The 27,258-nt window shown below is 53.2% G+C and overlaps 1 protein-coding gene across 6 annotated transcripts; it reads left to right on the forward strand.

Moving 5' to 3' along the window:
* Positions 1-27,258, forward strand: THOC5 (THO complex subunit 5). Of its 6 annotated transcripts, none has more exons than XM_073313388.2 (20): positions 1-192; positions 3,726-3,836; positions 4,595-4,738; positions 5,953-6,066; positions 7,812-7,909; positions 8,595-8,741; positions 11,258-11,372; positions 12,025-12,157; positions 14,647-14,724; positions 15,195-15,235; positions 17,601-17,700; positions 19,199-19,307; positions 21,157-21,258; positions 21,766-21,862; positions 22,409-22,523; positions 23,400-23,503; positions 23,676-23,763; positions 24,482-24,597; positions 25,023-25,213; positions 27,001-27,258. In XM_073313388.2, exons 2-20 carry the CDS (start codon positions 3,741-3,743, stop codon positions 27,062-27,064), a joined length of 2,052 nt encoding a protein of 683 aa, XP_073169489.1. In that variant the 5' UTR covers positions 1-192; positions 3,726-3,740; the 3' UTR covers positions 27,065-27,258. The 6 variants fall into 6 exon arrangements, with proteins under 6 accessions (XP_073169489.1, XP_073169488.1, XP_073169491.1 ...); XM_073313387.1 differs by lacking the exon at positions 1-192 and adding an exon at positions 1,676-1,772; XM_073313390.1 differs by lacking the exon at positions 1-192 and adding an exon at positions 1,851-1,875.

The raw sequence follows: 27,258 nt of genomic DNA on the forward strand, positions 1-27,258 counted from the left end.
AAGGGGACAAATAAGCAGGCCGGTAGCAGGGCCTGAGTGAAGGAAGATATCAGCGTCTTAAGGGCCTAACTGGCTCCTACTACTTCAGTTGGCTGCCTGTTCTCCTCAAGTGGGTTCAGGGAAGCAGCAGGAAACAGGAAGCTCCCTGAGAAGCTGGGGTTAATCAGTCCAGGCCCTGGGGGGGCTAGAAAGGTACATAAGAGTTTCCTCCTCCTCTCTCCCCTTGCAGCTCCTGCTGCTTTCTGTGATTCCCTCTCCCCTTTTCTCCTGCCTGCCTGTTCTGTCTCTTGTGCCCTCCTCCCCATGGGATGTCCCTCGTGAGCGTGAGCGTGGGGCAACCGACCTCCTTCCTGGGCGGGGACCCTAGTGAAGACTGTCCACCTTTCGATGCCGTGGCTACTATGCCGGCCATGGAGCCAGAGCCCGGCATCACGGAGGGCCCCCTTCCCACCCCCCAGATCCCTGAGCTTGCCTGAGAGGAGCCATTTTCCAGCAGCCTGGCTACTGGGGCCCAGGATCCTGCCTCTGCCCCTCTCCCTGATTCTGCTCCCAACCCCTGCCCTGCTCCTACATTGGATCCAGCACAGCATTCCCCCATCTCTGTGCATCTCGCGCAGAGAGAATCCAGATGCACCAGCAGCAGACACCATTTTCTACACTCTGGGTCCTAGTGGCCCCCCCAGTCTGGCATCTGAGGCAACTGCCTCAATTCGCCTCAGGGTAAGGCCAGCCCTGTGCAGCACCCCCAGGTTTTACATGAGACTCCGCTCCTGGCCCTGTGCCTGGGGTCCTGGTTGCCAACCCTAGCCCCAGGGCTCTGCTCCTAGCCCCACGCTAGGGCTCGGGTCCTGGCTACCCGGCCCAGTGTGGCGTGGCTCGGGCCCTGGCTGCCCAGCCTGGCGCAGGGCTCCGCTCCTGGCCCCGCTCTGTGGAGGGGTCTCTGGCATGGGATGTGGAGGGGGGCTGAAACAATTTTTATAGTGGGGGGGCCGAGAGCCATTGAAGCAAACTGTAAACCCTGTATATGATGGAAACCCCTTCAGGCTAGTTCCAGCGCCTCTGGCCTCTGGGTGCGGGGCGCTGGGCATAGCCTGGGGTCTGGGGGGGGTTTAGCAGGAGGTGGTGCTGTGGTTTTCAACTTGTGCCCCACGGAACGCGTTGTGGGCCGCGTTTGCAGCCCACCATGATCCATAGGTTGAGAACCGCTGCTCTAACCCCTGCTATTCGCAGCCCATCAGCTGTCAGTGCGGGTGCAGACCCCGCTCCAGCCTGATGGGGAGTGGGCCCTGTGTGCTGGGGGGCAGGGGCTAACCAGCCAGACCCCCCGCTCTCACGGCCCCGGGGACCTCAGCAAGTCTGATTCCTCCTGCCAAGTGCTGCCCAGCTGGGCCCCGGTACCATGTCCCACACCGATAACCCCCGTCTCCTCCCTGAACCCCCTCGGTGTGGGGCAGAGCCCCCTTGGGGCATTTACCTGCCTGGCCCCCAGGTGCCCCATGGGCGGGGAGCGGCCGAGGGGAGACACCCCCACGTGCTGCGGACGAGGGGCAGCGGCTCACGGATGGAAGGGACAGGGCCCCTGGTGAATGGGGCCCCGCCCCCAAGTCTATGGGGCGGGGGGGGGGCCTGCGGGTGGAGGGATCTGTCTCCTCCAAGGGCCAGCAGAGGGCGGTGAAGCTCGGCGGACGCTCTAGCCCTCGCTGACCGCGGACTCGTCTCCTCCTGCCCCGGCACTTCCGCTGGGAGACTGGAGGTGGCGGGGCGGGAGCCCGGTGAGCGCCCGGGGCAGCGGGGAGCGCGGCGGGGCCCCGCGGTCCGGGGGGGGGCGGGGCGGGGCGAGGCCAGGCCGCTCCGGCGGGGGCTGGGCTGTGTGTGGTGAGGCTGCTCGGTCCAGGTGGCCGGCGGTGCTGGACGCTTGGGGCCCGGGCCCCTGAGGGCGTTGCTGGGGCCCGGGCCCCTGAGGGCGTTGCTGGGGCCCGGGCCCCTGAGGGCGTTGCTGGGGCCCGGGCCCCTGAGGACGCTGCTGGGGCCCGGGCCCCTGAGGACGCTGCTGGGGCCCGGGCCCCTGAGGACGCTGCTGGGGCCCGGGCCCCTGAGGGCGCTGCTGGGGCCCGGGCCCCTGAGGGCGCTGCTGGGGCCCGGGCCCCTGAGGGCGCTGCTGGGGCCCGGGCCCCTGAGGGCGCTGCTGGGGCCCGGGCCCCTGAGGGCGCTGCTGGGGCCCGGGCCCCTGAGGGCGTTGCTGGGGCCCGGGCCCCTGAGGACGCTGCTGGGGCCCGGGCCCCTGAGGGCGCTGCTGGGGCCCGGGCCCCTGAGGGCGTTGCTGGGGCCCGGGCCCCTGAGGACGCTGCTGGGGCCCGGGCCCCTGAGGACGCTGCTGGGGCCCGGGCCCCTGAGGGCGTTGCTGGGGCCCGGGCCCCTGAGGGCGCTGCTGGGGCCCGGGCCCCTGAGGGCGCTGCTGGGGCCCGGGCCCCTGAGGGCGCTGCTGGGGCCCGGGCCCCTGAGGGCGTTGCTGGGGCCCGGGCCCCTGAGGGCGTTGCTGGGGCCCGGGCCCCTGAGGGCGTTGCTGGGGCCCGGGCCCCTGAGGGCGTTGCTGGGGCCCGCTCTGGGGAGAGCTGTTCCCGGGCACGGCGCTCCCCGGGGCGAGACGCGCTCCCTGCCTGTGCGTGTGGCTGGGCGCCAGGCGGTCACGCCGTGGCCGCTGCCCGAGGGGCTGACGCCGGGATCCTGTGCGCTAGGTCTCGCCGCCGTTGGAAGGAGGCTGTCTGGGTCTGGGGGGGCGCTGGCTGCGTGAATCCCCAAGGACAGAGACGAGGAACGGGAGTGAGGGGGTGGTTCTCATTCCCATTTCCTGTACTGATGGTGACTGTATCTGCAGCGCCCGCAAGTGAGCGGAGTTCTTCGTGGGACAGATAGAAAGACAAGGACCCTACCCCAAGGAGCTAGCCATGGAATTTCAGCTGTGATGTGCCCAAGCACTGGGGGAACAGACCCCAGAGAGGGAATGAGGTTCTTGCAGCAATTAGATCAAGCAGCTGGCTTGGGTTTGGTTACATCTGGGGCTGTTTCTTGTGGGCAGTGAGGCAGAGGGATTTGAATGAGGACAGGGAATGGCTTGGCAAGGCAAAGCTGGGAGGGCGTTCATAAGAGTGGCCCTACTGGATCAGACCAAAGGTCCATCTAGCCCAGTGTCCTGTTTTCTGACAGTGGCCAATGCCAGGTGCCCCAGAGGGAATGAACAGAACAGGTCGTCATCAAGTGATGCGTCATGCATAAGACATACATAGCGTGGGAAGCAACATAGAGGTGGCTGTGGGGTGAAGCAGACAAACAAACGAGGCACTGACACATCCTTGGGGGTGGGGATGTGATGTGATGAGGCTAGGTGGGATAAGCAGATGAGGCAGAGTGCTGGAGGGCCTCAAAGGTGAGCAGGAGGGGTTTGACACAGAAATGGGGAGGCAGCGAAAGGATTCAGTGATGTGGGCAGATCACATGAGGAGTCTCATTTTAGCAGATATGCTCTGAGGGGGGTGACATTGCTTTGAGGAGTTGAGAGGGGAGATGATTAGGACAAGAGTTATAGTGACTAGGATAGGAAGGGAGGGGTTGGATTACCCTCCCACTGGAGTACTAGTGCTCTGACAGTAGCTCCGGTTTGTTCCCAAGGAATTGAGGGACTCCCCTTTGGAGAGGAGTGATTTTTGTATTCCTCTCCTGTTCCACAGCCTGTGAAATAAGAAATGTCATCTGATTCAAGCAAGAAGAGGAAACCCAAGGTCATCCGCACCGATGGGGCCCCACAGGAGAGCAAGCGGAGCAGGGCTGACCCTGACCAGGTGGGGTAGAGTGATTGTAAGCCTGTGACAATTCTGCATGCAGATCAGACACCTGTAGGGCTGGTTGGAATGCAGAAGAAGAGGCTGTCGCTCAACTCAGTGGTTTGTTCTGAAAGCTCTTGACATCAGAAAAATATCACCCCTATATGTACACTGTGTTATAAGGGTGAGCTTTTCAAAAGCACTCAGGGTTGGTCTTACGCTACTCTTACCGAAGTAAATGGGAATTTTAGCAATCACCAGCATCCTGAGAAAAGATGGTTTATGACTCTGGGAGCTAGAGTTTGCGCCTTGTGCTTTCTGAGCAATTTTCTTGCTGTGTCACAAGTTTGCACTGGCCCCCGAAAAGATCTTGGGGTGTTTTAAGAAGCCCTGAAAAGATTGAGGGGGGATTGAGTGAGGGTGGCAACTAAACTGGAGCCTAGTGCTAACGAACTGTCTTCCATCCTGTCTGATAATTGAAAGAACTTTACTCACTGCTCTTGTTCTTCTCTTGATTGTCAAATTACATGGGGTGGGAACTGATACTGGCGTCTGGTGACAGTGTAAGAGACAGTCTGAGCTCACTAGACTTTGAGATCCCCAGTGGAGTTTGCCGCACCAGCAATTAGTTAGATCTTCTGAGGTTGCGTAAAGCTGCTTTAAACTTGGAATGGAGGGAGTGTTGATTTGAGAGACCCCACGGGGCCCTTTTCAGAGGAGAGCGGGGGGATGAGTTGTAGTGTTGTGTGCTACTCTGTATTTCTGGCTCTTTGCAGGATGTGAAGTATTACAGTGAAGAGGCAGAGGTGGAACTCCGAGATCCCAACAAAGACTATGAACTCTACAAGCAAACCTGCCAGGAACTTCAGAGGCTCATGGCAGAAATCCAGGATCTGAAGAGCAAAGGCAGCAAAGACAGTGTAGGAAAAAGCCCCTAGAGTTCTTTCCCCTGAGCATTTTTAAATACCTTTCTGCTGCTCCAAGAAAGCCGTGGGTTTGAAGTCCACATGGCATCCTAGCAAGATGCACAAAGGGGGAAGGCGTTTATTACAGTCTCAGCAAAACCAAATAAAATATGAGGACTGATTAGCTCAGGAGAGTGGTGTGGGGATAGGAGGCCTTTTACCAGCGAGAGAATCCAACCCAAATTATTGATTACCCCTGCCTGATGCCTGTTTGGGGGCCTGTGTGAAGCAAGTTGGTGAGTCTCGTTCTAATTCCGGCTAGGGAGGTGTTCACATAGCAAGCTGACTCTAGTGACTGCTGTTTAGAGAGCAAAGAGCATGGAGATAGAATGCACCTCTGGCCTGCACGGGATGGCCACATCAGCTCAGAGTTGAGACATACTGTTAAGGAAAGCTTGCACTGCAGCTGCCTGTTCTGTGGCTGAGAGGAGAACTTCAGCCAGGGCTGTCAGGCTAGCAGCTCTCGCTACACCGAAGACCATGGAAACAGGGGTGCGAGTCTTTGACTGAAGTCTGTGTGCCTCCAGGATAGGGTAGATCCACCTGGTAATAGTCAGGCTTGTTTGATGATTTTACCAAAGGGTAAACACACTTGGTCTCTGAAAGGTTTAAATCCCAGTGAAGGATGTCATGAAACTGGCCTCCTGAGCGAAAAAGAGCCCTGTACTGAGCCCATGGGGAATCTTGTGATTCTGATCTCTTCCTGGACTAAGGAAAGAGTCTGTGCATGTCTGTTTCCACTGAACCTGGAAATGTGTGGCACCTTAGGAAGTCCTAGAGATATTAACCAGTGTTTCACGTTTGAGAATTGTCTCATAGATTCCAAAGCCAGAAGGGACCATTGTGATCATCCCATCTGACTTCCTGTATAACACAGGCTGAAGACCTGCCTCAAAATAATTCCTAGAGCAGAGCTTCTTGAAAAACATCCAATCTTGATTTACCAATGATCAGTGATCCACCCACCTGACCCTTGGTAAATTGTTCCAATGGTTTGGTACCCTCACTGCCAAAAATGTACGCCTTATTTCCAGTCTCTGCAGATCCCTGCTTGTTCTAGTTACTTCTCCCATGCACAGTAACAAAGTGGCTCTGCAGTGGCAATCTATGCAAGCAACAGTTACTAGTGAGTAAACTTCCTTACCCCAGCTCTCCTTCCTACTTGTCAGGCTGTTGCAATAGAAGAGCGTCGGATCCAGAGCTGCATGCACTTCATGACCCTGAAGAAACTCAACCGTTTGGCTCATATTCGACTAAAGAAGGGGAGAGATCAGACCCATGAGGTACAATGGAGGCCAGAGATTGAAAGGGATGCTACCTGGAATGGCAGAGGGATTAGGGATCTTCTGGAATGGCAGAGGGGGAGTGGGGGTTACTGTCTGGTACCTTAGTACACACTGGATTAGGTCCAAGTGGTCTCTGAGTTGGAGGCTCACAGGGAAACTCCACTGAAGTGGAGCAGATAATCTAATAACTAGAATGAATGAAGAAGCAGCAGCACCCTCTTAATGTCTGATGTGATTTAACAGTCAAGAAGCTGCTGTTGATCTGATGTACAGCAGGGCTGAGAAGAAAATAGTGCCTTGCTCTTGTGTAGAACTTTGCATCCCTAGATCTCAAAGCACTTTACAAAGGAGGTGTGAGTATCATTTTCGCCATTGTACGGGGAGGAGAATTGACTGGCCCCAGGTTACCCAGCCGAGCTGGTATAGGCTCCAGGGCTCTCAAGTACCAGTCCATGCTGCCCTGCATTTTCTCCCTCCTGTTCTATCTGGAGATCCTGCTTGGAAGTATCCATGTCGATACAATCAGACCGTTCACGGTGAGGGGGATAAAGACACAGTGATGGGTGTTCCTGAAAAAACTTGACTTATGTTCTTATCAAGTAAATATGCACGTAGTGAGCTGAGAAGCTGTGTTGTTGCTAATCGCTGCAGCCTCTTCCCCGGAACGTGGCGTGACCTGTCCCTTGATTCAGCCATGCAGTCTTTATTTTTAATGTGGAGAATCAAGTAGATTATTCAGATTCCAGATTTCTGCAGGGATCAAAATCCTCTCTCTAGGTATTTCTAATTCACCCATTACCATAGCACCAGTAATTGTCATCTTGATAGTATATCAATGTAGAAGTAACTGGTAAATCCCAAACACTATGTTTAAGATAAACCTGTATTAATTACTCATACACCTCCAAGTAAGCTGAGTTGATACTACTAAACTCCTTAGAACAGGGGTCCACAAACTGGGGGGTGCGGCTGGGGCCTTGGAGGAAGTGCCACCCAGCTCCACTGCTGGCCTTGGCTTCCAGTCCAGCCTCTGCCCCCTTACCCCTGTCTGTGGCCTCCCCGCTCCTGGAGCCACAGCTTCTCTTCCGGCCCCACTCCCGGTGTGTGTGGGGAGATGCGGACAGGGGTAAAGTAGGGCATGAGGTAAAAAGTTTGGGGACCACTGCCCCAGAACCTTCCCAGACTGACTAGCTCCTGGAACCCTACATACCTGCATGCTTGCTCTAACCCACTCGCTGGTTTTCAGTTTTGCAAAACTTTTTTGAAGTGAGTAGTGCCCACAGGAATGAAAAGCCTTAGCAGTGTCCTTATAGCAGGCACATAGAGTTACAAAGCCAGCTTCTCTTCTGATCTGACAGCTTTTGTTTGCCGTGGTTATAGATTCAGAAGGGACCACTGTGATCATCTGCCCTGACCACCTATTTAACACAGGCCAGAGAATTAATTATTCTTTGAACTAGAGCAGATCTTTTAGAAGAACATCCAATTTGATTTGGTTCTCACCTTGCATGCCCTGATCTCCCCACTAGTAATGAACTCAAGGCCATTTTGTACAGGCTGGTGGTGGAGTGCCAACCAGTGCCCATGATACCTCCTGGGTTTCACCATGGCCATTCCATAAAATCTGCCATCTCCAAATGGCAGCCCTTGGTCCTTGCCATCTGTTGGGCATGTTGCTCTATTAATTCCGGTTTTATCTGCACTGTTATTTTTACGCTCACCTGATCACATTCTTCTTTCAGGCAAAGCAGAAAGTAGACGCCTATCACCTGCAACTCCAGAACCTATTGTATGAGGTGATGCATCTGCAGAAGGAGATCACCAAATGCCTGGAGTTTAAGTGAGTACAGCAAGAGAGAAGGAGGCTGTAACTTGAGTTGCACGTGTCAGATACAAAGGGTCTTAGGGAGGGTGTAATGCCTAGAGTCACAAGGAGAGCCTAGCTCCCATCACTGAAAGATCATAAGAATCCTGAATGCTGCCATACCAGGGCTGAGAATCTGGCATGTGGTCTGGATATCCTGGAGGTTCCTGGGGCAAGTGGAAGGAGACGGGTGCATAGGGAAGAGTCAGGACAGTCAGGATAAATACTGTGAAGGTTTTTGATAGGAATTGTGCTGGTCCAACAATGTTTTCTTTGGATCAGTTTTTAAAATGCTTAGCTGAACTGCATCAGTGTAGTTATTCCAAAGGCTGCACCTTCCACAGTCAAGTCTCTGAGCTCTTACGAAGTGCGACTGTCCCTCGGCTGACTTCTGAATAAATCTGAGGACAGACAGCCAGGCAGGGAACACACATTGGCAACACCCAGGAAAGGAATGGCCCTGTTCAGATATGAACTGTGCGCTTAGCGGGGCCTGTTGCAATTTTGCTTTCTGGAACGTTAGTAAATTCATGTTTCAAGGTGGGTCTCGTAATCGGGAAACAAATAGTGAATGCTGAGGTTGTGAGATTGCCGGTAATGGTGCAGCTCTGCACTGGGATTCCCAGCCTCCCCCAGACTCATCCCTTCTCCATCCCTGCAGGTCAAAACATGAGGAGATTGATCTAGTGAGCGTGGATGAATTTTACAAAGAGGCTCCTCCAGAAATCAGCAAACCTGACATTACCCTCAATGAGCCGCACCAACAGACGCTGGCCCGCCTCGACTGGGAGCTGGAGCAGCGCAAAAGGTAAGCCAACAGGCCACCATTCAGATCAGTCCTGTCTCTACCTGGCACCAAGCGTTTGTTGGTATATATTTCACAGCCCAGGGATATGCACTTTGAAAATAACCTTTTGTATTTCACTTGTCAATCACTAAATGAAACAAACAATACAGTAACAGCAAAGAAAGGCTACACAGTCAGTTTAAACTAGTTACTAAAGGACAAATGGCAGATCCCTTTTTAACACACAGATGGGCCTGTCTCTCAGATCTGTTTTTACTGTTTATTCTGAACAGTGTCTTGATCCTGTTTTTCAGTTCAGGGAGTCTTCTCTTATGTGGCTAATTAAAGGGAGGCAGAGCTATGCCCTGGTCTCTTCCCAGAGGAACAACACTCATTGTTTGACAGAAGTGGGCTGTGAAGGGTGTAATTCTGCATTTAAAATGGCCCCCTCAAGGATTGAACTCACAACCCTGGGTTTAGCAGGCCAATGCTCAAACCACTGAGCTATCCCTCCCCCCACATATTATACGCACCACAGGGTGGAGCTGAGAGCATGCAATTCTTTGTCCATTGCTCCATTTCAAAGAGTCGTCATTAACAGGGGCTCAGCCATCACCAATCTGAAATCATCCATCGGTAACCGCAGGAGGAGCGTCCTGCCAACGGATTGCTTTAATGTCCCACTAAAAATGTCTGCACCTTGGAAACCGACTTTAAAAAGCAAAGAAGAGCTAGGATGAGGTTTCCCCACAGTAGTGAGTGGAAGGTGTGTGGTTAAATCACTAGTCATCTGTGCAAATCCTAGCCCTAGTGCCTACAGTGTTCATGGTCTCTTTCCCCTCATTTGGCAGCTCTAATTTGTGGGGTGTACTAGCTTAAAAGTAGGTTTTATTTATGAGAACTCTTCTGACTGGAAGCTTTGTGGTTTTTCCATTTCTGCCTTCTCCAGCCAGTCACACACCCTCCCATACTATCATCTGATAGTTATGACTATGCCTCTTAGCTAAAGCTGTGCTTCTAAGTGAGGGCCTGTGTAAAACTGGCATTGTGGGGTTCTGTGTTTGTCTCAGCAGGTCCATTCCAGACAGCCTTAGCTTTCCTGTCTAAACTGTTTTTCTGATGGAAAATTGGGTTTTCCACAATCAGAATTTTTCACAAACGGCTCTGCTTTCCCTGTCTGTTTCACCCACTCCATTTGTTTGGGGCGAAAAACTGAATGCTCAAAAGCTGAAATATTTTTATTTTGAAATGCCACCGCAGCGTGTAATGGGAGTTGTGGTTTGGCTGCCCCATGCTTCCATTCTTCTCTATGGGCCAGGTTCCCCTGCTGGACTTCATCTGCCATGATGCAAAACTGCTATGATACATGCCATCCCTCTTCAAGAGGGGAGACCATGGTACATCCTGGGAGATGTAGACCAGTTAAGTAGCCTGTATAGAGCAAAATGGAAGCATTAGGCACCCACAGTACAACATGAGACACTGCGGTGGCATTCCCAAATCAAAATATTTTGATTTTCAGGCTTTCTGTTTTCTGATGAAAAAAATCACAGGGAGAAAGAACCATTTTCTGATCAGCAATTGTCCTCAGTTCACAATTAAAAATAGTGAGGGAGGTTTCCCCTCTTGGGCTCTGAGAGTTAAGCTGGTGTCTCTCTCATTTATCAGAGCCAGTAGTAAAGATTCTTTATGTCAAATAAGTTTTTCAGTGTTATGTGAAACCTCATTGTCTTCCAGGGGTTTGCACAGCTATTACTGATAGGCACTTAATAAAAATTAAAAAACCAAAATGCTTCTGTTGACAGCACAAGATGGAAAAGACTCTCCTGTAGCTATTTTAGATCTACAGGGCTAACAGACCCAATAAAGCAGCATGAAGAATGTACTTTGTCGGTGAAGTCAGCGGTTGAGATGCGAATATGGGAGCAGATCAGGGGAGTAAGGAGGGGCCGTTCGTATGTCCTCATTTCTTAGAGTAGAAGAGAGCTTGGAATATGTTGCTGTGTTTACTAAATGGCACATTTACTCTTCAGATTTCTCAAGTAGTTTCTCCTCAGTTTTATTTTCATAGATTCCAAAGCCAGAAGGGACCAGCTAGTCTGGAATGGAGTTTACTACCTGCTTTGGGATGCTTCCACAGGCATCTGAGAAGATCCGTGCGGAGATCCCACCTCAACAGTTATCTCTTAACAGTTTCGCGCTCTCTTGAACGCTCTTCAGAATTCTTTTCAATTTTCCCAGTTTTCCAGCTCTGCTAGGTTTCTTGCGGTTTGTTTTCCCTTTCCCTTGGATTTTAATGAACTCTTCATTTATCACATCACTTCAGAGGTGACAGCAAGGTCAGATATTGATCAAAATAGGCTCTGAAGCTGACTTCAAAGCATAGAGTGACCTATCTCAGTTCGAGAGCTCCTGCCCATGGAATCAGGAGCCCTGGATCCTGAGGTTTAGAAATGCACCAATAGGGAGCAGAGATTCTGATCTGACATCTGTCTCCTTTGTGAATGCGGTGCTGTAAATGAGCTTCTCTTGTGCAGGCTGGCGGAGAAGTATAAGGAGTGTCTGGCCAACAAGGAGAAGATCCTGAAGGAGATAGAAGTGAAGAAGGAATATCTGAGCAGCCTCCAGCCCCGGCTCAACAGCATCATGCAGGTACTTCCTGAGCTCAACAAAGCCCTCCTCTTTGCCTGTGAGACTGGCTGCTTGCAGTGAGAGTCTGTGTGTTTCCTGCTAGATGGATCAGAGCCCTTTGTGCTGGCCCTTGCCTGTCTGCCCTCTAACCTTCAGTTGTTGGGAGGTAGATGGTGTGGGGACAGGCTGGCGAAATCCGCAGTAAGGGAGGTTCAGAGCACTGGGAGCATGGGGACCGAGGCTGTTTGGAGGTGTTGGAACTGCTCCTTTACCTGTGCTTCCAGATCCTCACAGGGCGAGGATTTCCTGTGCAATCTCATTGTGCAGCAGCCCCTGCTGAGGTGCTGGCAGAAGACTCGTTAGATGGGACCTTCCATGGAGAGCAATTGTAGCTTCCTCCCCTTGCGTCAGACTTGGCTGGGAAGAGCGGGTGAAAGAAGTAGGTTCTCTCCCGTCTGCAAAGCCATTAGTCCTCCCCCTAAGGAGAGCTGAGCTTCCCGGTGGCTGCTGCTGAACATCCCAAGGGGCATCTCTGCCCAGAGGGTTGTGTATGTTCCTGGCGCAGGTTCCAGGTCTCCTGCACAGCCGCATCGAGCACAAACCGCTCGGTGACTGGGCTGGTGTGCAAACAATTCCAGTACCAATCGTGTGTGTGTGATTTGTGTCCCACCAGGCCTCCCTTCCTGTCCAGGAGTATCTCTTCATGCCTTTCGACCAGGCACACAAGCAGTACGAGACAGCTAGACACTTGCCACCACCTCTCTATGTTCTCTTTGTCCAAGCCAACGCCTATGGTCAGGCCTGTGGTGAGTATCAATGTCGGGGGAGGGGAGTAAGGCGGTTGAGACAGCCTTCATCTGTGTCACTGAAAGCTGTGATGTGAGTGGACCGGGGAGTCCGTCCCCCCATGGGCCAAATTTCACAGCTGCCTGCAGAAAATCCTGCTGTTGTGAGATGTGCGGATGACTCTGCTGCATCCGATCCACTCTGCCTCCGCCACTTCTGCATAGCTCCTCCACCGCTGCTCTCGGAGCCTGCTTGGGGGCAGCCACAGCCTGGGAGCCGGCCTGATGAAGCAGCATCATATGAGAACCTCGTTCGTTTGGCTGCTGCGGCTGAGCCCCTCGCCCCTCCCTCCCTCCCACGCCTCTCCTGGAAGAGTTGCTCTGAGAGCTCTTTTCAAACCTGTGCCCCACTCAAGGGATTGTGGGCACTGCAGCAGTGATGGCTTTAAAGCCAGCCGCCTAGCTCAAGTATGCTCCGTCCACAGCCCCCATGGTATGGCGCTGGCATTCGGCACTCCTGCCTGTTGGGCTGTCGTGATCCGGGACCATTCAGAACGGGCTGTTGAAGGCCATGTCCGCGCTGCTGGGACAACAGCGGCTTAGCTATGCAGGCATAGCCCCATGGTGGGAGGGGTTTTTCCATCAGTGTCAGCACTCCAGTGCCCCAAGCAGTGGAAGCGTTCTTCTGTCAATCTAGCTGTGTCTACACCATGGCTTAGGTCAGCATAGCTACGGCACTCGGAGGGGTGGGATTTTCACACCCCTGAACGGTGTAACAGCCTGGAGCAGGCCTCACTGCTTGCTGGGTCGGTGCTGAGGGGGTGTCAGTTCCTGCATGGCTTCCTGTAGCGGGACAAAGCCCATAACTTGTCGGGGAGACTGGTCCAGGGCAGAGCCTTGAAACTGACATGGCTCCTGTCCTCTATGTGGCTCGTGTGCAGTGAGGAGGTGATCCAACCCTTCAAGTCCTCTGTCAAAGCATAAGGGTTGGCAGCTCCCAGGAGAGCCCAGACTAATGCCCTCTGTGCTTACTGTGGCTCAGTGCACTCCTGCAACTTCATCTGCCAGTCAAGGGGCCCCCTTCCTTGCCTGGCAAATTCCCTGTCGCTGAGACCTGTTTAACTGTCACCTGCTTCTCAACACACACAGCAAGGGGATAGCACTTCTCTTCTTCACTCTTCCCCTCTCTCCCTCCCTCCCTTCCTTCCTGTCCTTTTCCGGCCCACCCCATTAGCTAACATGAAACCCTTCTCCCAGCCGCTCAGGCAGGGTGAGTACCTTTCTTTCCTTGCGTCTGAAATCTGCCAGAAGCCCCCTTTGTAGCAGAAGGTGGTTGTTTTTAAAATAGCCAAATCCCCACCCCTGGGTTTAGAGCTTCCTAGGGACCAGACAGGGCACAGTGTAGAGCCCCAGTGTGTGGCCCTCTCTAATTCTCTGTTCAGTGCTTGGATACTGTGGTGATGGGCACCCTGGAAAACCCTAAACCGGTCCCACAGTGAGCTCCTGAGGCTGAGACTCCTTAGGGGTTGCCAGCCTAGATTGGACCAGGGGCCAGTCTACTCCAGCATCCTGTATCCAAGAGTGGCCAGCACCAGATGCTTCAGGGGAAGGTGTAAGAAACCTGCAGTAGCAAATGTGGGATAATGGACCCCCATATTAGGTCTCAACCTGATCTCTAATAGTTATGTCCTGGAGCACCCAAAACTATTATTAATATAACTGGATATTCTTGTTATCCATATGCATGACCAATCCTTTTTTAGACTCTTGCCAAATTCTTGGCCTCAGCAACTTCCAGTGTAACTGAGTTCCATAGTCTTAATTAAATGTGTGGAAAAGGATGTCCTCTGATCGTTTTTGAATTATTCTTTTTACTCACTCATTCCAGTTGCTGACATGTAGAGATGTGCATGCCAAATGCTGCTGACCAGCTTTCATCTCTGGTTCTCCTTTCTTCTTGTGATGTCTCATTTCAGGCTCCTCAGCCCACATGCAGTTACCTGCTACAGCGATGAGCCTGGTAAAAATACCTTGATGGGTACTGCATTGCACAAAAGCCATTTAAGACAGGATCACAACCCATCTGGCATTTTGCCCCTGACGTAGGGGATACCTTGCATTTGGGGAACGGGGCATATTGATGGAGGGTAATGTGAAACAATAATCGGAGTGGGAAATTTGTGATCCCCCTCGCACCACAATGTCACTAGTGTGTCTGTGTGTCATTACTGCTGTTCCACCTGTGGAGAGGTGCACAGAGCATTGGATGGGAAGGTGATCTCACCACAGCTCTGGAGCATGCTTACAAACAAAATGTCTTGCATCTTGGCTGCCCACTAGGCCCTGAATCTGCCTGTTGCTAGTGGGGAAGAGGCTACAAAAGTAACTTGACAAACTCTTTGGCATCCTTGCTTCCAAGCTTGATGCCTCTCTAGGTGGCTGGCAGCAGCAACCTTCCCTTTAAATGCATGGCCCTCAAGAAGTGCTGAATGGCGCTTTGCCCTCCACAGATAAGAAGCTGGCTGTGGCAATCGAAGGGAGTGTGGAAGAAGCCAAGGCCCTCTACAAGCCACCAGAGGACTCCCAAGGTAAGTTATAACTTGGCATCCCCGCCTGCCTTGGCCCAGCCTGGGGGCTGAAAGCTGATACGGGAGGTGGCGGGGGAAGGATCTGAGGAGCAATGTTGTTCCTTGGGCAGGGCTGCAATAGCTCTATAGCTTATCTCTGTGCAGTGGCTGCTTAAATAGCCTTGGCTCCTCCCTCACACCCGACTCACCCTCCTGGGGAGACGGGTGGCCGAGTGTTAGGAAGAGTCCCTCCAGCAGTGCCCGGTGGCACATGGGGGATCTCGGTCATGTAGAGGCTGTAAAGGGGCCAAAAGGCATGTAACACATCGAGGGCCTCAGCTGTGCTAAGTGCCCCTTTGTGGGCACCTGTGTCTTCTAGGGATAACACTGCAGTGCAGGGGTAGTGGGTCCCTGGGGCATGACTGTTTGGACAGTCTCTCAAATGGATCCCTGCGCTTGGCTCTTGCTTATCCCTCTGTTTGAATGTGCAGATGACGAGAGTGATTCTGATGCTGAAGAGGAGCAGACCACGGTAAGGGACTAGCACTGCCCCAATATTGAAATTCTGGGATCTCCTCGCATGGGTGGACCCACTTCTGTTTCTCCCAGTGAAGCATTGGGTAGTGCTTAGAGTGGGGGGCAGGGCTGGGGCTTCTCTTTCCTGCTCTGCCACTGATCTGATGTGTGACCTTGAGCCTCAACGTTCCCATCTGTAAATAGGACCAATGATGCCTCCTGTCACAGATCCACAGGGTCTAGTCCATGCCCAGCCTATAACCAGTCCCTTGGGAGTGATCCCTTTAGTGCACTGGGCCCCAAGGACCCTCACAATTCCACAGGGGCAGGCCTGTGGCCTCCACGACTCCAAAACTGGGCATTTCCTGTTTCTCCTTGACTCCCTGCAGCAAATTGAGCCAAGCCAGACTCCTGCAGGAGGCTTATATTGTGCTCCTAAAGTATCTGCAGTACCACCAGACAGCCTTTCCAAACCAAGGTAACGATTTCTTAGTCTCCTGGCCTCCAGAATCGGAAAGTCCTTTGGTTAGCAGGAAGGGTTTATTTAAATCAGCAATGTAAATCATGATTTAAATCACCCAGTGGAAAACCTCACTTATATCATTGATTTTAATCACCTTTTCCATTTGTACTTCAGTGATTTTTATGAAGTGCAACTTTATTGGTTGATCTAACCATGAAAACTTGTTGATTTACAAGTAAATAGAGTCTGTACACTAGATTTGATACATCTTTTTGTTACCTTGGAGGATAAACTATAACTATATCAATTTATTTAAATAATTATATAGCTTAATAGTTTCAAATTCTTATTAATTGTACACGTTCAGTAAGTTAGAAAAGGGTGAATGACCTATTGCTTATTTACTAGGTAATTCACTTTTTGCTCCTGATTTGTGTCATTCTGCGTTAGGGTGGTAACTGGAATTGAATTAAACACACAAATCAGCATAATAAGATTTATTTTTATTATACAAACCAACTTTTAAATGTTTTGGATACATAAACTTCTCTTACCAAAACGTGTTTCCCATTTACAACTAAATAGGGATTAATTGTAGTCAGTGAATTAAATTGATTATTTCAGGTCAACCTGGGAAAATTTTCAAATATGCTGATGGGAAAGTGACTGGAGCTTAAGTTCCTACTCACCTAAGTCTCATAAAAAGGATACCATTTCCTAAGTTACTTGTGCTGTCCTTCAGACTTTCAAAACTAGTAGATTTCACACCCTCCCTCCCTCCTCGTTTTCATTCATTTTAAACTGGTTTACAAGAAAAACTTACTATGACTGGAATAACAACATCAAAAAGAATCTGATTTTAAATAAAATCTAATTTAATTTTTTTTTCTTTTTTCAAAAAATGCCTCACTGATTTTTCTGAACCCTGGTGTGGAGAGGCAAAGGTTGGGGTAGAATTCAACCTGGCCAACACTGCCATCTGTCCCTTTCTCCTGAGTCCCTGGTGTCTGTCTGCCTCCAAAGGCGAGCTCTTAGCTCATAGCTCCTTTCCCCTTTGTTCTCCAGCTCCAGGCCTTTGCTTTGCTTCTCCCTGCAGGGGGGGATCTGCTTCCTCTTGGCTGTGGGTTTCTAGGTGTGAATGTCCTGGCTATTGGGGTTCCCTTTGCCTTTCCAGATCCCCCATTGATATGGGTCAGTTTCAGCCAGTCCTGACACACCCATTTATACCATCCCAGGCAGTTACATGGCCCAACACCTCCTGTCCACTCCTCTGCCTCATGAACAGCTTTTTAACCCTTTATACTCCGTGCATAGCAATGCAAAGCTTGGGGGAAACAGAGGCATACAGAGGATTAATAAAAATATTACCAAAATTCTCCCTTTGTCACACTTCCCAAGAAGGGGATGTGAGGGTTAATGTTTGCAGAGCCCTTTAGGGGATACATTTTCAAAGGCAGTGAGAGTTGAGCACTGAATTGCCCTAAGTGCCTTTGGAAATCTCCTCCTCAGAGGTTTGCATGACTGGGGTATGTGTATGCCAAGCATTGCTCACAGCTGGCTCTGGCAGGGTTCAGGTTCTTAGTGCTTTGAGAGAAGGTCCACTCCGAGTATGGGCCGTCAGACGTGCAGATGCTATTGGAGAGAGCACTCAGCAACTCCTGAGATCTGACCCCAATTACCCTTTGTGGACTTGACAAGTCACAGCTCTGTGCCTCAGTTTCCCTCTCTGTAAATTCTCTACCTGGCACCCAGGATGCTGCATGGAGTAGTTATAGTTAGGTTGCTGTGTAAGTGCTAAGCATTGTTTTGCCTGCAAAAGACAGAGAAGCTTGCCCCATTTGCTGTGAACACATAGCCATGGGGTGGGAAGAATGTGACATGTTTTCAGGTGCTGTGATTCTGCTCTCCCCTGCCGCAGAAGCGTCGCCGCCCCACGCTGGGCGTGCAGCTGGACGACAAGCGCAAGGAGATGCTGAAGAGACACCCACTGTCTGTTACCATTGACCTCAAGTGCAAAGGTACAAGGGCGTTAGACTCCAAGAGTCAGGTTCTGATCTCAGTGTAAATCCATTGACTTCAGTGAGCCATTGGATGTACACCGGTGCCTGTGAGATCAGAATGTGGCCCCAGGAGTCGAGTTTCAAAGATCCACCTTTCTGGGTAGCTGGGGGTGAGTCACACAAGAGTCCCCCCTACGTGAATGAACGATGATCTTCACGGCAGGTCGGCCCAGAGTGAGCCAAACCATTCCATGTAGGCGGGGGGGACAAAGACGGGAGAGACCACTGCCCTGGCCTCTCTAACAAAGGGGCAAGTGAACTCGAACTGTGGTAATGGCGGAGTTGCCAGAGTGCCTTGGCGCAGCTGTGCTGGGGAGAGAAACTTGTCTGGCTTTCTACTGTATGGTATTCTCATGCCCTCTGGATGGGCCAGGGTGTTTGTTCCTCAGTAGTCTCTAGGCTGTTCTTTGTTTGCCTCTCTGCTCTCAGGCACAGAGGGAGCAGAGTTTTATCTGTTGGTTCTGAGACCATGGAGCCATTGGTGCAAAAATGAGGGCCCTCTGGCCGTGCCCTTTGGCCTCTGCACCAGCAGCTCTGCTCTCCCGGGCTTGCAGGGAAGTGCTTGGCTCTGCCTCCTCCAGCAGAGACTCCTCTGCATGGAGCTTGGCACCCTGCGACACCAGGATTCAGGAGCTTCTGCTTCTGCAGCACTGTTAGTCTTGACAGCCTGTGAGACCACCTCTGAGGGGAACCTCGCCCGGCGTTGGTGCGGCCTAGCACAGGACAGGGGCCGTGCTGCTGCACGCATTTCAGAGGGCACCTCTGTGCCATTTCCAGATGTGGCAGGGCTTGTCCTGTTGGCGTGAGGGGCCAGGGAGAGAGGGGTTCCTTGGCCATGTGTTGCACTCGTCTCACATGCGTGGGATTCCCAGGGTAGCAGTATGTAGGGTCTCTAGCTGTCCAGTCTCAGGCTTCCACAAGCGAAGCAGGATCAGGCGGGTCAGTACCTGGATGGGAAGGCTCCAAGGAAAAGCGGTGCTGGCAGCTCAGCAAGGGGCACGCTTTGCTTGGCGTCAGCATTGCCCCAGGGCTCTGGCCCCTAGGGGATCAAACTACCTTTCAGAGGAGACCTAGAACCACAGGCCTCCCACCTATGCTTATTCAAGATCCTCAGCACATCTCGTTAGAGAAGGGGTGTTCACTCCAGTGGCCTGGCCAGATCCCGGGCTGGGATATTGTATGCTGCCCCTGCACTTTCAGTTCACCTGGATCACTGACTCCCTTATCTCAAGTTTCCTTCCCCTGATTTCTAGCTTAGAATTGTACATAGTTTCCTCCCCCGATTTGGTGTCCGTGTCCACATCTGGCCAGTCAGAGTCAGCAGCCACATGAACCAGTGAAAGCAGCATGGGGTTTCTGCTCCTCTTGACTGTTTTCTTCCTTTCTTGTCTGCCCTGCTCCTTCATCCCCACAAATGGCTTTTCTTTCCCATGCCGTCACCAATGTCACCACGCAGATGACAGCGTGCTCCACCTGATCTTCTTCTACCTGATAAACCTCAATGTCATGACGGTGAAAACCAAGGTGACCACTGCTACGGAGATGACCACGCCCATCAGTGCTGGGTAAGCCAAACCCACGGAGGTGTCAAGGCCAAGTCTGTTCCCCGTCCTTGCACTGGGAATGGAATTTTTCTGACCTTGATCTCACCGCAGAGGAGCTGCTGTCCTCCGCATTCTCTGTTCAAAGTGACCCTAGGGGGACGTACCAAGCACCCCACGTGACAGAGGCTTGACTGGGGTTGAGCTCAGCAGAGTGCTTAGCAGGACTCCTTCGCCCTGGCCTCTAAGAAGCAGCCGCGGGGCTGCGAAGTGAAAGCTGTTGTCAGGATGTGCCTCGCTCCTCTCTTCCCTGGCTGAAAAGCTACAAGCTACTTTCTGTTGAAATGCTGCCTGCATTTCTCCTGCCTCCGCTTGAGCAACCCAGCGGAGCTGGGACCTGGCGGCTTTATCTCAGCCTGCCCTGCGTGAGGCAGAACGTGAAGCGCCCACCAGCAAGGGGAGCTGGAGACTTGAAAACCCTCCCGAACGAGGCAGTGGGCCGCATTGCTCATGCAGCGTCCTTCCCTTCAGCAAGGGGGACCCGTCCTGCAGCCCTTTGTCGGCCAGCCGCCAGGGTGATGCAGCTGCTCACGCAGCTACAGTTCGGAAGGCAAGGGACTGAGTTGTCGGTACAGAGACAGAGTCTTTCTCTAATCTGATTTATCCTTTGCAGTGAGACTGAAGGATCAGGGTAAAAGGAGACGGTCACGTGGCTTTGATCATTGGGAAAATAAATCTGCTTCCCTTGGAGTACCGCGTGTCTGCTGCCACGGCCAGCGGGCCCAGATTAATAGGTTAGCGCACAGGCAGAGGAGGAGCTGGGGCATCTCATCTGCTTGTCACATTTAATTACCATCTTGCAGATGAATGGTTTCCTTCCCTGCCCCAAGCCTGTGTCTGGCACTCTCCCTCCACCTCCTTGTTCTCCAGGTCACCTTGTCTCGAGAGCCGTGGATAATGCCTTCTGCTGGAGAACCCATCCAAGTTTGATTAGTGTGAGAACTGGGCTGAAACTGCAGCTGCAGAAACCTGCCCTGGACGTTAATTCAGTAGAAAATGCCCAGTTCTGAAGGAGCTCCAGGGATGAGATGGGAAGTGGGGGCTGCTTGTCTGTGCATCTCATAGCATGAGCTTCCACGTGGCAGTGGACAGATCCCCCGGCTTGGAGCACTTTCTCCATGGCAGTGCCCCCTTGCTGGTCAGGGGCAGGGAGGAGGGATGTTCCTGTGCAGCAAATCCTTCATCTGCTGGAGTCGTAGTTGGCAGCAGGCTGCCTACAGACTCTCCCAGCTGGGTCCTTTGTCACCTGCAGCTGCCCTTCACCAACTTGCCTCTCCTCCTCAGGGCCCCATGTGCTTTGCAGCGAGCCGGCCCTGTGTTCTGTCGTGGTTTGGGGTGTGGTGTTGATGCTGTGGCAAGTGCAGAACACCTTTCAAACAAAGGTTTCTGTTGCATGGTGTGATCAGCCAGCTGCCCCTCTTGTCTGCGGGGAGATTAGCAGCCATTTCTTTTACACCAGCTCTGCAGTTTGTTTTCAGCAGCCCACAGATTGGCCATCTTTAGGTTTCAGCGTCAACCCATTTAGATGGCTTGGCGAAGCTCACCCCTCAGTTGCTCCTCCAGGTTCCCACAAACTCGGTGCATCAGATTACACGCGGGTCGTGTTTTCAGTTATCGCTACAGCTGGACAGGGGAAACAGCTTCCAGGAAAAGGATACTCTGATTCCAGTTCTACGGCCAGGGGTGAAATCCGTGGCTGTGGGGCCCTGAAATGCGTCTCGTCCGTTGCCAGTGCACTCTGCTCTTAATGATCCCAAAGAGCACTGTCATTCTGGAAAATCTGTGGCTGACTTTAGCCTTCCTTCTCCCCCAGAGATCTGCTGTCTCCAGGCTCCCTGCTGAACTGCCTGTATCCTGGGGATCATGGGAGGAGAACTCCAAATCCAGCCAACCAGTTCCAGTTCGATAAAGTCGGGTGAGTCAGCTGCACACCTGCCCCTGCCCTTAGTCATGTCCAGCATTGTCCATGGAGGCCAGTCAGGCAGGGCAGCCTAGAGCAGGAGACTAGGGTGCTTGCATTGTTCCCATCGCGATGTGGGACCTAAAGGGCTGCTTCTGCCAGTGTGTGCTGTGGGGAAGCTTTCTAGCCCAGGACAGCTGGGGCAGCCAGGCCAAATGGCAATACCCTACACTCAGGGCTGGACTGCTGCTTCTGGAACAGCTGGGTGAGATGGTGGCTCGTCTATAATGGAAGCCTTGTTTAGCTGGGAAAAGAACTCTGATACCTGGAGTTCGGGACACACATGCCTGCCCGTTTGGTGTGTGCATGGCTGCATCAGGAGCTGGAGTCATACTCTTGGCAAGTGTCGGGGAGGTGGGTCTGTCTGCTGCTTCCAGCACTCCAGGTCTGGCTCTCTCACACTGGGGAGACCGCCCCCTCTGTCTTAGGTGGCACTGTGATATTTTCCTTTTGTTTCCTAAGCATCCTGACCCTGAGTGATTATGTGACAGATCTGGGGCACCCCTACATGTGGGTGCAGAAGCTGGGTGGCCTGCATTTCCCCAAAGATCAGCCTCAGGTATGTCTGAGGCACAGCCTCCGGAAAGCAAAACCCTAGTGAGGGAAGGTGTTTCCTGAGGCCCTGCCAGGCTGTCATCCCCTCTGCTCTACCCGGTGGCTACTCTCACACTTGGGATCTCAAGCCCACGGTTGCCATTCTTTTAAGCTCCAAAGCCAGGTGCAGCCAGCTTTGGTGGCTCCTGCAGTATCAAAAGGCAGTCACTCCTGAGCTCAGGAATCTAACTGCAGCTGAATTAGGGGCTGAATTGGGGCGAGGACAGGCTGGTGTTGCCACAGTCTGGCTTGGCAATGGCCCAGCCTTGTTAGTTTGCTGGGAGCCAAATCTAGCTCCTCTTCCCAAGTGGGCATTAGTCTCCTTCAGGCTAATTAGATGGAGGAAGATGAGCATGTTCCAGAGAGTAACCAGAGGAAAATGTATTTTCCCAGTGTGCTGTGCACTGTGGAATACTGTGCTTAAGGGATTCCAGTACAACCAGCTGTCGGCCCCTGCTAGTGGGTAAGGAAAGAAATCCAGGCTCTAGGTCACAGTCCTTCCTGTCCGCAGCACACAGTGACCGCAGATAACTCGCTGAGTGCCAGCCACATGGAGATGACTATGAAGTTGCTCAGGACGAGGCTGCAGTCCCGCCTGGCTCTCCACAAGCAGTTTGCTTCACTTGGTAAGGACAGTGCACCCTCCCAGTGGTCTCCCTCCTCCCCTGAGCGTAGGACATTGGCCATCAGAGCAGGGTTGTCCATTTGAATCCTGTTTAGAAGAGGTGACAATAGTGTTTCCTTGAAGGGATTCCAGGGCCCTCGTCCTTCCGACAGACATGGTACGCAGCTCCTGCTTTCAGAGCAGAAAAGCGAGATTCTGGTCCCTGTAGTGATGGTCTCTGACCCCCCTCGTTGGAGCTCTGCTTACAGTGGCTCTGTACAAATGTCCCCATGGGTGTCTCTGGCCAGATCGAACTCCCCGTATACTCAGTGGAAGGTTGGTCGAACTGGCCAGTGCTGCAAGTTCCACCTGGCTTCAGAAAGTCCAGCTGTTCTTTCTGCCTTTGGTGCTGTCACCAGCTGTGAAAGCTCTGCAGATAGCGTGTAGCTAGCGGTTTTACTGTTAAAGTGTGAGGCAGGCTTTGCTTCAGCTCGCTCGCTCCTAGCAGCTGGACTGGGTTGCGTTCACTCTGCCCTCAAACACCACACTGGGAATCAGTTCGGCATGTGGAGAGAGATGAGTTGCTCACCTCACAGCCTGCACTTTGCCAAAGTTTCTCCCATCCATGTGCAGACCTGCCCCACCCTGCCCAGCCTGTGGGCTCTGGAGGGATCACGGCTCAGGTTGGTGAGCTGCCGGATGCTCTCGCATGCCCCTCTATTCAGTGTCTGTAGACATCAGCTGCAACTAAAGAGGCCCATGGACTCCAGATTTGACTGTACCTGAGCTTCTTCCCCCCTCCCCTGTTCTGTCTTGGTTGTCCCAGACAGTGGTAGTGGGGCTTGATCCTGCCTGTGGGTTTTCAGTTCAGCTCAACTGGGTTTGTCGTTGCTTTCAGAGCATGGCATCGTGCCGGTCTCCAGCGAGTGCCAGCATCTCTTCCCTTCCAAGGTCGTGTCACGCTTGGTGAAGTGGGCTGCGCTCCCCTACGAGGATTACCTGGTAGGTGCAGATAGCCTTAGGTGCAACGCCAGAGCAAGGGACCAGCTTCAGCTTCCCACTCCCCTGGCAGAAGCAGATCAATAACCCTGCACTTTCCCGTCTTCGGTGCCCACGCTGCAGATCTGAGCACACAGCTTTGTTTATCCCCATTCCCCGGCGTCTCCCCCTGCAGGAGCTGTCCTACACCAAAGACGTGGTGGAGGCTGGCTTGGCTGAAGACACTCACCTCTATTATATGGCTCTGGTAGAGAGAGGGACAGGTGGGTGTGTTTCCCCTCCTTTGGTCTCAGGCTCCAGGGAGTGCTGCGTGTGGCTTCCTTTGTTCCCTCTGACATTACACTCAGAAGCAGCCAGTGGTGTCCTCATGCCATCTGTTCACCAGCCCTCAAGCCCTGAGGAGAGGCTGGCACGTGGTGATTGTCCTTGAAAGGCTGAGACGTCACTAGCAGGTGTTAGCAGCAGAAGCTGTTGGGACAGTTAGATCAGTGGGTCTCAACCTTTGTGGACAACTGGGCCCTTTCACTAGACAGTGGCCCCGTGGCAATCTGCCACTGTTCCTCCCCCAATAAGTGACTGGCATGGGCTCTTCTAGACTTTGACTTGGGCCAGTGCACAGCTCCAGTCTGCCATCTGGGGGGCCAGGCAAAGCTGTCTTCCCTCCTCCCTCACTTAGCCCGCACCCTGGGTTCTCCCTAGAATCCTGGGAGGCATAACCATGCCTGGAAGCTATGCTGGCTTTCTTTCCATCATTGCCTCCCTGACGGGCACCAGTGTCGCTCTCCAGAATGCTCTGGCTCCATCACTGTGAGTGGCTGGTTGGGGGAGACAGAGTCCTCACAGGCCATCAACCTAGATTCCGAAAAGCAGATCCAGTGCGCTAGAAACAAGCCAAACTGGGTGAGAGGGTTAGGGAGCTGGTGCGGGGAGGAGGTTCAGGGATAGTGTGTAATCCTAGATCTCTTCCCTTGCACGTCTCAGCCAAACTCCAGGCAGCTGTCGTGCTGAATCCAGGCTACTCCTCCATGCCACCCATCTTTAACCTGTGTCTGAACTGGAAAGGGGAGAAAACCAATAGCAACGATGACAACATTCGGGTAAACTGGAGGGGAGAAGAGTCTTCTCTCACGGGGTCAGATCTAATGTGGTTTGGAAGCGCCAGAGCCACTGTTGGGTGATCCCAGTTGCTGGCCTGTTGGAAAGAGTAGATCAGCAAGCACGGCAGAGGCCAGGGGGTGAATGGGCTGTGGAGTCTGAACTCCCCTCTCGCCTTCTGGAGGTAGCCTGGCTGAAGCGTCTTGGTAGCAACTGTGCCAGGCCTGCTGGAGGGGAATGGGGGAAGACGGAGAGATCTTGGGTTTCTGGGGGTGTCGAGCCAGTCCCTTCACCAGAAAGCGAGGTTCCTGCAGCAGACCGGGGGTCCCTGGAGGAGACACTGTCCATAGCGTAGGAAGGGAAAGTAATTAGTGATCAGCTAGCCAGAGTTCCCTGGGAGACTGATTCCATCCCCTGGCTCTTGCAGGCAATGGAGAGCGAGGTCAACGTGTGCTACAAGGAGCTGTGTGGGCCAAGGCCTGGCTACCAGCTGCTGACCAATCAGCTGCAGCGCTTGTGCGTCGTGCTGGACGTCTACCTGGAAACAGAGTCCCATGACACCAGCGTGGAAGGGCCCAAGGAGTTCCCCCAGGAGAAGATGTGCCTGCGTCTTGTCAGGTGAGGGCCCAGCCCACTGCCAGGAGGCTCTGGGGAACGGGCAGAGGGCTGCCCTGGAGCCAAGGCAGCCACACAGGGACCGTACATAACTCTCTGGCCAGCAAGACTCCATGTCGGGGACACGCCAGGGAGGGAAACGATTAATATGAAGTGAATCAGAGGCCGTCTAATGAGGCAGTTTCTAGAGCTTCACTGTCTGCACTGTTCCCTGGAGTGTGCAGCTCTGCAAACCGCTTCCTCCCACCTTCCACTTGATACCAGCTGAGCATCACTCGGCGCACCTCGTTCGCTGCCTGCAGAGACACCCCCCCCCCCCCCCATGAGATGCGGTTCCTCCTGTCCCCGCTTCTTCCTGCTGCTCCCGGCATGTACACAGTTCCACCAGGAGCCAGCCTGGGCTGCTCCGAGATCAGCCAATGCCATTTACTCCGTTTTCCAGGCCTTGGTCTTTGTGGCTGATGCCTCCCCTCCCTGCCCCCTCCTTGCCTGATCTGCCCCACACAGGCCCTTGATTGAATCCTGCACCTGGGCAGTGGAGATCCTGGGTGGAGCCATTCAGGATGGTGCCCTGTGAGCTGAGGCTCTTGTTTCTCTAGTAGCTGCCCCTTGCTCTCTGCCATGGTGTAGCGTAGACGGCAGCTGCTCCTTGCCAAGAAGTCTGTCCTGGGCTCATCCACACCTGCTGGTCTGGCCCTTAACCATGAGTGACGGACCTTAAAACTGTGAAGTCCCATGGTCTGTCCTGCCACTAGGTAGAAGCTTCTTCCCCACCCCCAAGAAATGGTTTCTCAGGAGCATCCCCCTGTGTCTCCTGCTGAACCCACCACACACACCTCATTCCAGCAAGCAGGTTCTCCTGCTCTGGCAGGTGCCTCTTGCCTTTTTATCCCTTTCTCCGAGCACTGGACTAACGCTCACCAGTCGCCCCAGTCCACACTCAGCCAAAGAACAGTCACTGGGCAGGCTTCCCCCAGATAGTACTGCTGTTCCAGTCTGAGCATCCTCCCAATCCCTCTCCCACTGCGCCGTGATCCTGCCCTGCAGCTCCCTGGCCAGCTTGAGCAGCTACTGCCTTTGAGCCTAATTGTCTTGGCAGTTTTACACTGGGGCAAATGGCTCTTGGAATGAGACTGTGAAGCTCCCTGCAGTAGTGACTCTGAATGAGGCTCAGCCCATAGGCTCCTGGTTTGTTTCCTCTGCACCCACACTTGAGAGATCCCCCTCATCCCCTGTCGATTCTCCCCCTCTTGAAATGCCACTGATTCCCCCCAGCCTGTCTCGCCTGCCGCTCTGTTTGTTTCACTCTGTTCGTTTCACTCTGTTCTTCCCAGCTCCCCTCCCCACTGTGCTGAATAAGATTGAGACATAGGATAAAAATCCCCTTCTAGTGCAGTGGTTCTCAACCATGAGTCCAGGGCCCCCTGGGGGGCCGCAAGCAGGTTTCAGAGGGTCCTCTAAGCATGGCCAGCATTAGACTTGGGCCCAGGGCAGAAAGCCGAAGTCTCACTGTGTGGGGCTGAAGCCCTGAGCCCTGCCACCTGGGGCTGAAGCCAAAGCCGAGTAACTTAGCTTCACGGGGAAAATGTGTGGCATGGGGCCCCAGGCAATTGACCTGCTTGCTAACCCCTAACGCCAGCCCTGGCTTTTATATGCAGATAACCAGTGGTTGTGGTACAGGTGGGCTGTGGAGTTTTTATAGCATGTTGGGGGGCCTCAGAAAACGTTGGAACCCCTGGTCTAGTACATACTGCAGCCTAACCTCCCCGCTCTCTCATCCCCTCTTGCAGGGGGCCCAACCGCATGAAGCCGTTCAAGTACAACCATCCTCAGGGGTTCTTCAGTCACCGCTGACCCCATCACCCGGATTGTCCTGCCTCCAGCCACTGAACTCCCGCAGCACTTGAATCTCTGTGTGACCGTGGTTCTCAGCTGGTTGGGGGTCAACCACGTCCTCCAGGAACCTCCCCTGCCCCTTCATGCAGCGCTCTCATTCCAGCGTTGCTTCCCAGGGGTGTTGTAAAGTATTAAATTGTAGATGAAGAAAA

Source organism: Lepidochelys kempii, chromosome 15 (assembly GCF_965140285.1).
Source record: "Lepidochelys kempii isolate rLepKem1 chromosome 15, rLepKem1.hap1, whole genome shotgun sequence".
Classification (NCBI taxonomy): Eukaryota; Metazoa; Chordata; order Testudines; family Cheloniidae; genus Lepidochelys; species Lepidochelys kempii.

Bases quoted from the DNA above. Each gene is read 5' to 3' on its own strand.
- THOC5 (XM_073313388.2), top strand. From the start codon at position 3,741: ATGTCATCTGATTCAAGCAAGAAGAGGAAACCCAAGGTCATCCGCACC. The intron at 4,739-5,952 runs GTAGGAAAAAGC...CCTACTTGTCAG, and splicing joins GCAAAGGCAGCAAAGACAGT to GCTGTTGCAATAGAAGAGCG. The intron at 23,764-24,481 runs GTGGGTGTGTTT...TGCACGTCTCAG, and splicing joins TCTGGTAGAGAGAGGGACAG to CCAAACTCCAGGCAGCTGTC.